The sequence below is a fragment of the Brachypodium distachyon genome, chromosome 2 (genome assembly GCF_000005505.3).
Source record: "Brachypodium distachyon strain Bd21 chromosome 2, Brachypodium_distachyon_v3.0, whole genome shotgun sequence".
Lineage (NCBI taxonomy): Eukaryota > Viridiplantae > Streptophyta > Magnoliopsida > Poales > Poaceae > Brachypodium > Brachypodium distachyon.
In genome coordinates, this window is record NC_016132.3 from 23,103,571 (window position 1) to 23,113,509 (window position 9,939).

The following is a 9,939-nucleotide window of genomic DNA, read 5'->3' on the forward strand; positions in this document are numbered from 1 at the left end:
GCGACAAAATGTTATCATCCTAAAAAGTCATATCCGAAAGTTTGTTTATACGTACCGAAGCGATTTTACAAAAAGCAACGAGTTATCTACTTAGTGTTCCAAGTCAACTTTTTCGCTAAGATGCAAATAAGAATTGATCTAGTAGACAACATGTTGTGGAGGCAACGATATCATTGTTGGTAACAAAAGAAGAAGTTATAGAAATAGAGTGAGGCAAGTAGGACCAAAAGCAAAAAGATGCAAATTAGGAATATAAATGTGATAGTAAAATAAATTGGGGAGCAAACCATAGAAGAAAAGGCCCCCGCGTCGCTCCGTCTGGGGCAACACGGGCGGTGACCACACCAGCCGCCGGCAGCAACCTCTCCCTGTCCTCTCCTCCTCGCCGCCGCGGGGCAAAGACCGCACGGGAGGGCAGCGGCGGGGCAGGTTTTCTTCGCGGGGGCGTCCAGGAGCTCTTGGTGGCGGCGCTTGAGGTGTTGCCTCGTCGTGGTCGCGGCGTCCCTGGCCAGATCCGGCGGGCTATGCCTCGTCTCCGGCCAGATCCGACCGGCTTCCTCGAGGATCTGGTGTTTACCCTCGTCCTCCGTCGCCCTGGTGCTCGGTCTGCTCGTGGCTGCGAGGCGGCGCTCTTTGGCCGGATCCGGCGGCTCGCCTGCCTGATCCGTCGTCTTCTCCGGCTGATCCGGCGTGCCCCAGGTCTCTTTCTTCGTTTCCCTCGGTTTTCCTCTCGGTTTGGTCAGGCGGCATATTGAACTTCAACGGCGGCGGGCAGGCTGCTGCTGCGGCCGTACATGGTCCAAGTCGGTCCATTTCGACGCCATGGTGGCGTGGTTTTTCGTCTTCAGTCGTGGCTTCGGCTGCCGCCCGTGTGCGAGGTATGGACGTCGGCTACGGTGTTTGGAGTGTTGCTGTGGGTTAAAACTTGCATAGATATTGGTCTTTGCCGATGACAACGACGCACGTAGCGCCGTTTTCCTTCATGGAGGTGTCGTCGAAGAGCTTCTACATTCTCTCACTTTGATGTTTGGTGTTTTCGGGTTAAAACCTAAGATTTGGCTATGGACGGATCGGGAGACGACAGCGTTTTTACGTCTCTTCCCTCCTTGGGGGCGTCGTCATGGAGACCATGGCTCTTGGCGGCACAGGGTGGTGTGGTCCGTCTATGGTGGAGCTTGTTGTCTCGGGTTGTTGAAAGTTTGGTGGTGTACATCTCTTCTTGTGTCTTGTTTAGCCTAGGCTGTCTGTTTGTGTCCGGTGAGATCGTGCGTTTCTTATCCTTTGGTGCGGTCTCGGCATGTGATGTCTTTCGTCTTCAGTGTCGGCACACAGGTGTCATGTTGTATTCTCGGTGGTGTGTGGTCTTTCGGCTTCGCCGATGGCAAGTGGAGGTATGATCTCAGTTGTGTGTTGCCCTTTGACTTCATCCGCGGCACATCGGCGTCGCGGCGGGTCTCGGCGGTGCATGGCCCTTCGACTCTGCCGGCTACGTAGGTGTCTTGGTGCGGCCTCGACCGTGTGCTTTCCTTTGGTCCATCTCGGTTGTGTGTTGCCCTTCGACCGCATCAATGGTGCTCTTCATTGTGCATTTTTTTCGCCGTTGGCATGTTTCGAGAGTTTAGGTTTTTCTTTGTGTTTCTTTTGACAAATGCTGCCGTTGTACTTGTTTTATACCGATTCTTTTATTTAATTGAAATGTTGTGCAGGCTGGCTTTTGCCCGCCATAGTCCCGATAAAAAAATAGTAAAATAAATTATTTATAAGAGTTGTTCCACAAATCTTACGTGGCAGCAAAACCATGTCCGGATAATTTCGTCCTGTTCTAGCATCGTCTCACTGGCCTCTTCACTCACAAACTCGCCCAAACTAGAACAAACAGATGTCCCTCAATGTTCTTACGAATCAAGCTTTTAGATCTAAGCGTGCAAAATTTGCCTGCCACACATGTTGGCTTCGAGAGACCCCATTAGCTAAAAGACCTCTGGCCGTTGGAACACGAACTTCTTAACGAACACCGGCTGCTATCGACTTCAGCGATGGCAAGAATGGTGGAGTTTATGGATTCACTTTTCTGCAGACTGTGTGTTCAATGGATGAAGGGACAACGGCGGTTCTAACTCCACGAAAGAAACATGATACCCCTGGTGTTATTACGATAGGCCGCACTTAGACGGCTCATCGTGGACCATTTCGAATTAGTTTGATGGGCAGAAAGTCCTCTCCCTTTTGTCCAGGCCCCCGCGTCGCTCCCTCTCGGGCGGCTCAGGCGGCAGAAACCCTAGCGCCGCCACCGAGAGCCCCTTCCTCTCCTCCCCTCACTGCCGCCGGAGGATGCTGGCGGGCTAAGCCCCCATGGGCGGATGGCGGCGGCGGGGCGTTCTCGTTTCCTGGCGGCTCAGGGGTCGTGGGTGCGTGCGCGGGTTTGGCTCTCCTCGGCGACTTCAACGCAGGGCAGCAGCTCTCTGCGGGCTGCCGTCCATGGCGGGGAGAGTCGCGGGGACCCGATTCGGCGAATCCATGGAGAGGCAATGGCCTGCTGGTTGCATCCAGTGCGGATCTGGGGTCTCCCACGCCCAGATCCGTTGGGGGCGGCCGGCAGGGCCCTGCGGGTGGGCTAGAGGGCTGGTGCCGGGGTGGCCGGCGTTGGCTGGAGGGATGGATGAAGCGGCGCAGCTGGCCGTCGCACGAATTTGTGGCTCGTGGTGGATGGAGTGGCGTACCGACCGGTGGATATCGGGCTTCGTGTCGTGCAACGGCCAGCGGGTTCCATCGGCACCATGGAGCGGTGATGGAGGGGCCCTCCGGCTCAAGTTCTTCAACTTATTGGCTCACTGGTTGCTCCCGTGTCCGCGGTGGGCTGTTGGTGGCTGCAGGTGAAAGCCTTGCACGTCGATGCCGGCGACGACGGCGTTCTCGAACGTCGTTTCCCTTCTTAAAGGCGTCGTCATGCAACCCAATTGCATCCCACCCATGGCAACCGAGGTGTCCGAGTGAAAACTCAGATCCGGTTTTTCTGGACCGGGCAATGTCGGCGTTTTCGGACGTCGTTCACTCCTTGGAGGCATTGTCTTTGGAGCTCTCGTTTGGTGGTGGTGGATGTGCAGCAGTAGCATGGCTGGGGCTTGGTCAGGGATGGCGGTTTCGAGTAGCACGGCCTCGTCGATGCTCAAGATGTACCTGTCGGGGTGACCTCGTCTTTGCTTCGGTCGCCGAAGAAGTCCAGCTCTGCCTACCTTCTTCTGGCGTTTGGAGCTGCTCCCTGTTCGGCGTCGTTGGAGCGGGCGGTGGCTTGCTTTTGCGATTGCGACTTGTTTTGTCGGTTCGGCTTGATGCCTAACTTTGTTAGGTTGCTTGCTCGGTGTCAGGGTTTTCACGCGGTTTTTCTTAAATAAGCCGTTCATTGTATGGTTTTCGGCTCAGTTTTCCTCATAAACGGACCTATTATATTCTTCTTATTGAAATGCAGAAGCACCCTGCCCTCTTCACGACTGCCCTCTCGACGAGGTTCCGTAAAAAAAAAAAAATTAGTTAGCACTGATTCACCAACATCTTGCTCCGGTATGCCGAGGTACTCGCGTCCTTACTGGACAGATAAGCTAAAGAATCACTCTTACTATCGACAAATGCTGATTCTTGAAAAATGGGAAATTGTTGATCAAAGGCACAGTAATAGGAAAGAAAATATGCTTCATATTTTGTAACAGAGAGAGAATTAGAGAATATTCGGCGTCTTATCATCTCGTACTGGAGTATAATGTTTCAGCTATGGTAAAAGCTGATGATAGTTCACCATCCCTTGTACCAAGGTTCCAGATAATTTTATCATCCCTTGAAGCTCAGCACGTATCATTTTCATTTTCAAATTAATTTTGGTGATTTTTTAACTCATCTGTACCCGAATGGCCCAAATGGCAAGCAGTGGAGCAAATTGCTACCTCCATCAATTTTACCAAGTTTCCAGTACCAGTCAAATTTCAACTAGCGTCATCTACGGCCACGTTTCATGGTAGTATCGGCCTAGAAAGGAAAAAAAATCAAGCATATAGTAAAATAAAACCACGTTGGCCTCGGTGAGACCAATAATACGTCTAAAATACATCACCAAGAGGAAGTAAAATGTTACACAGTTTGCTGTTTACACCAGTCGATCCACATGGAAGTAACTAAGGAAACCACCACTATTCCACAAACAGATTTTGCACAGTACTCCTAGCAGGCATGGAGATGAACCCATATGCACTGTGCAGCTGAACCTGAGATTATACGCACTGGGAGTCTGGTGTTCCTCCAGAAAGTATGGTGTCTTGAAGAAATGCTGGGTTTGATGTGATCTAGTATTCTTCAGCAGCGCTAGCAGCGCTGAGATCAACGCTGAGATCAACAGTCTACAAGGAGAGCAGAGAGTTATCACAAAATAATGTTTCAAGCACAAAATGCAAAATTTCGCAGCACCAAATCGCCAATATCCAAGAGATATATAGTACTCCCTCCGTCCCATATTACGTGACTCAAATTTGTCTAAATATGGACGTATCTATATACTAAAATACGTGTAGATACATGTAATATTTCAGCACTTAATATGGGACGGAGTGTAGAAAAACAAAAGAACAGCTACTGAATAAACAAATAGACAGCAAGATTTGGGAATACTACTGAATAAAACTAGTATTGAACTGTGCAACCGTTCAATACAAGGAGCGAAGCTCAAGTTTACCTTTCCAGTAATCATTGTGTACATATTAAGAACATCTGTCACAGTTGTCTCAAAGTGAGTAGTAGCATCATAACTCTGCAAACGGAGAAAAAAAAGTGTCATAAAACAATAGACTCAAAAACTTTATTCTCATATGCCACAAAACTTACCGCTGAGACAAAGCAATTATCAAGAGATGGTTCGTTGACTGGTTCATATCTGTCATACATATCAAAAAACAGTTCATCTACTGAACCAAGTAGATCAATTCCAGGCTTTAGTTCAGATTGTGGATTATCAGTCTCTGCTTCAGCAGACACAAACGCAATGAACTTCCCTTTTGGCGCGACGTTATGAGTGTACGAGCAACAGAAGACGTACCTAAGCACATACACCAGCATACATGTTACAAGTGAAGTAATGGAAACTGAGCTTAGACATTCATCCAAGGAGAAAATTATTTGAGAAATGAGGTAGAAAGAAAATCCCCACATGTCTGATCTGCGGCCAAGTTGCTTTTGCGGTAAAATAATCTGAACCGAGTGGGATTCATTCGCATTTGGAATTGGGTGGCTCATAATGGCAATTGCACGTGCAACTTTTCCAATCTTCCTAACCTGTTAAAAAGCATACGGTGAACCTTAAACCTGGGAGAGCGCTATGTGCCCTAGACACAGTTAGCTGATAATGAGAATCAGAACAGGACAATCTAGGAATGTTCCAGTAAGGTTGGATGGAACAAAAGAATTTCAGCGAATCTGGACAAAAATGGAAGTATATTAACTTCAAACAAGAACAGTGATACCTACCTTGTTAGGCAAGTAAGAAGGATCACACACAACCTTCTTGCATTTAGCAGTTTCACCTTCTGATGTAACACCACACACTTTCCCTTCCATATCAAATTCAACCTACAGAAGAGCGTATTTGGTGATTTTGTTTTTTTGCCCATACAAATGGCAGGAACGGTTAGCAGCAAGGGATAAAACCTACCTTGCACTCTGGCTTATTTAACATGTAAGTGCCACCATAAACAGCACTTAGACGTGCGAAAGCCTGAATCAGAAGAAAATAATACTTTTAACATATAAGAATCTTAAAGGCATCAGCATGTATTATAAAACGTATCAGCTCAAGGAATCCACAAAATGACTGACCTGTGGCAGCTCACCCAATCCATATAATGGGTAAATATAAGGTGAGCCTCCTTGGAATCTTGCAAGCGACTCAGCATAGAGCTAAAAAGAACCAGTGAAGTTGGATTATGCTCCATTTATCAGTACGGTTCAAACAATAGAAATATCACAAAAGAACAAATATACTACAGGAGCAGATGATAGAAATTATAATGACGCTAGAGCATACTTTCATTCTTTTTACAGTATCAATCGCTGGCTCATTTAGGTAGCGATCATCCCTGTGAAGAGCAAGTGCATGACCAATGAAATCTACAGTATCATCACTCAATCCATGTTTCCTGGAAATCAAATAAGACATACACAAAATAAGATTACACACGATCCAGGAGATAGAAGGGAAGGATATCTTTCACAACATGCAGAAGGCATATAAGTACGTGATACTCAGATATGCCACAACTCTAGCGATTTTCTCAGAAGCAGGCACTAAGCTAATCCCTACTTCTGAAAGAAAAAAGAAAAGAACGAAAGAGAAAGAAAAGAACAAAGGTAATTCTGAAGATGCATGTACCATAGTTACCAGATTCGCGATTTGCGATCCAAATTCGCGTTTCGGGATTCGCTACCATGTATGAATCGGGTTCGTTAAGGGGTATACATCTCCGATTCCTGAATCGGAGATCGGGATCGCGAACCAGATATTTCTGATTCGGAATAACTGATACAAGGTATGGGTAAAATAAACTACAAGATCCCAGATCAATAGAAGTGAAAAATTAAATATAAAAATATGTGTTAGCTGGCTCAGGCTCAGCCCAAACGGGCCCCAGACACCAGCTTGCTCCCCTCTGCCCTAAGCCGCTGCCGCTGTCTCCTTCCTTACTTTAGCATCTGAAAGAATCAATTTCCGCCCCAACTGTCTCTCTATCTCTCTCACTGCAATCCCCGCCTGCTATTTTCCCTGGAAGATGGAGGGGAGGATCCGTTGGCCATGAAGCGTGCAGGAGGACCGACCACCAGCAGTGTGTAGGAGGATTGACGACGAAGGGCGACCCGCCATGCTTTTGCCATCGTCAGTTCGTCTTCATCATTTCTTTCTCGTGGATGGTCATAGCTAGCACCAGGGAAGAGCGACCTGCTATTGGGTTCACCTGAGATCGCGAATCGGGCCTCGAACCGTGACCAAATCCAAGCGATTTCGAACCCCGATCTAGATCGATCAAGATTCAGTTTTGAAGCTCATTTCAGCGAAGCTGGTAAATATGACATGTGCACTTAGAAAAACTATATAAACTATTGTTTCCTAATATGGACATAAAATTAGCTCTTGACTCTCGTACATTTCAGCCACTGAACAGAATAAGCACATCTTTTCTCTATAGCTTGTCACCGAGAAAAGTATACAGCATTGGTGCCATAGAAGAGATACTCACGCGATCAATTCTTTAGTTGTCATTCTTGTAAGGTCACATCCTTGATGTGTTTTTGGGTCAGCGTCATTGTAATCTTGGACATAAATAAAAAAGTTCCTTGCTCTGCGCTTCTCAAATAAGCCCATCAAAGGAGATCTTAGAGCCTCCATGTCAGTTGCAGGAACCTTGTGAATCTGACGCAAATGCAACACAGTAACAAAAAGTAGGTGACCAGCTAAATAATAGTGTTAAAAGATAAGAGATCAAAGAACGTCTTATGAAGGGATGAGGATAAGATAAGGCAATACCTTCCCTTTGCTGAAGACGTAGCTTCCATCAACAGCTTTGAATGACAAATACTTCGTCACGTCAGTGTGAATGAGAGTACGAACCAAAGTTCCATTCGCCATCATAAACTGTTATGAAAAGAAAGAAAGATCAAGTATCTACCATCTCAATATATTACTGGTAGCATGTAGGCCCTGTAACATTTCATAACCTAAACCAAACTTTTGCTTCGAGTTAATAACACTGATGCAAGTAACAAGAAACAGTATGTGGAGTTCGGACCAGAGTTCCAACACAGGGTGAGAACTGGGCGGCTACTGGTCAAAAGACAAAACTGGCATAGTATTTGAAGCTACGTTGGCTAATATAGATACTGCTCTTCCTTATTGCTAAATATGAATATTTTTGCAAGGAAAAACGCAATACAATTATGGTATACTCAGCAAATATTTGCTGCAGCACAAAGATTGATTTAATCAACAGGGGCAGACCAAACCTTTGGAACCATGTCTACATTGTAGTCTCTGCTCGCACCTAGATGTGCCGGCGGTTTTTCTTCCCCCCTAAACTTCTTCCAGAGCTGCCCACACACACAAACAGGAAATTAAAGAGATATAATGAAAAATATATAATGTGAGACTTAACCATATTAACTACCAAAACAAACTGAATGACCAGCATCGAGACAAGGAATATTTCAACACAGTATGCATAGATACATTTATAACCTCATCGTAGTTGTGGTTTCAATCATTATAGACATATAATTGCTTGCCTGGTTCAGGTTGAGGGAGGTGGAATCTCCTCCGTAGTAGTCATTTCTATCCATGTGCAAAACCTGTAAAAACATCACAGGGGGCTCCTTGAGAACACATTTAGCAAAATTACCATTTTCTGCATCCCTCCAAACTTCATACAAGTATGGAATGTCGCCATGTTTGGATCTGCACTATCTCACCCACTTAATACACCGTAAAAGATCACGCTTCTAAAAATGGTAAACATGGGCACCACAACTCGAACCAAACCCTTCCTTTGTCCTAGTTGCTTACAAACATGAGCGCTTCTCTACTAGCATGAACTGAAACAGGAAGACCGCAGCTGGGATCACCGACACTTCAATTTACCTTCTGATCCAGCCATGCCCCTGCGTCGCTAGTCCCTACATCTACATCACTACTACAGGTTGCCTCCCCCAAGTTCAACGATCAACGACCGCCTAAGCTTCGCAATAGTTCCCCTGACCAACAGAGCGCCACGCCGCGACAGTTCAAACAATAGCCAATCTACTGGAATCAGTTCCAGATCAAGCAGCATGCCAGTACCGGTCGCCCGATCTACTCCTATGAAGCAGCAGATACCACCCTAGGCGCACGCCGAGCGCGTAGGCTCCGCCAGGACGCAGAACCCCAGCACGGGAGCAACCGCCATGCGGCTAGCTAGCAAGTAGCAAGGGGGGAAAACAGATCGATCGGGAGAGGGGAAAGCAGCGGCTTTACCTTGAGGCCATCGACGGAGAGGAGGCCGCTGAGGATGCACTCCTTGAGCCCCGTGCCCAGCACGATCACGTCGTACTCCTCATCCATGGCGGATTTTGGCTGGCCGCCGCGGCGATCGCACGCTAGCAGAGCAGCAGATGCGGAGAGAGAAGGGGGAGGCGGACGAGAAGTGGAGTTGAGTTTGACGCAAGCAACGGGGGGGCAGGCGTTAAAAGAGCGGTGGGATTTGGGAATCTGGAAGGGGGATGGAGGCGTGGAGCGGTGGGATGCTCTTGCGAGGCACTTTTACGTGCAGGTCCTCAGATCTTTTTTTTCTGTTGAGGTTTTTCTGTTTTTTTCGACTTGGACACGACGGTCGGCGTGGGTGGGTTCGGCGTGCGAGAGCACGTGCTGGCGTGTGTGCCGAAGAGGCGCAGGGACCAGGTCCAAGAGCACGCGAAGGAGGCAATGCTGCTGCATATTGGGCCGGACTGTGTTGTTTTGTTGAATGCTTTTAGTTCTGGGCTAAACATCAAGTAAACTGGTAACTTTATTAGCTGGGTCGACTGTGGGTCGACTGACTCTTTGCATGCTTGCTTGCTGGATCAAAAACGGAGACACGCGAAGACGATCTAGTATTTGGAGGCAGCGAGAATCACAGACCAATTTCTGGTACTTATATTTTTAGGGTTTGTGTGTTTATGGCAGAGGCAACTTGAAGAAAATGATGTTGTCTAGAAGAATTGTCCGGGCTCGGTCCTCGTCATGTTGTATATGTGTTACGATCTACTCTAAGGAATCAGTTGTTCTCGTGGCTCATCTTTTAGAGTCTTTTATTTTCTATTTTTTGTCTACTCATCGACGGAGCAGCGTCGCTTTTCATACATCTTGTCTTGCAAAAGATATGCCCACGGTCATAATCCGTT

The 9,939-nt window shown here is 47.2% G+C and overlaps 1 protein-coding gene across 1 annotated transcript; it reads right to left on the reverse strand.

Moving 5' to 3' along the window:
- Positions 1 to 4,025: 4,025 nt before the first annotated feature.
- Positions 4,026 to 9,236, reverse strand: LOC100830933 (guanosine nucleotide diphosphate dissociation inhibitor 2). Its single transcript, XM_003568391.4, has 13 exons — positions 9,035 to 9,236; positions 8,311 to 8,373; positions 8,032 to 8,115; positions 7,556 to 7,663; positions 7,269 to 7,441; positions 6,062 to 6,173; positions 5,854 to 5,934; positions 5,690 to 5,752; positions 5,506 to 5,607; positions 5,189 to 5,313; positions 4,867 to 5,077; positions 4,718 to 4,792; positions 4,026 to 4,385 (listed from the first exon to the last, which is right to left on the reverse strand). The coding sequence occupies exons 1-13, from the start codon at positions 9,119 to 9,121 to the stop codon at positions 4,332 to 4,334; spliced, it is 1,338 nt and encodes a 445-aa protein (XP_003568439.1). The 5' UTR covers positions 9,122 to 9,236; the 3' UTR covers positions 4,026 to 4,331.
- Between the last annotated feature and the right edge of the window lie 703 nt (positions 9,237 to 9,939).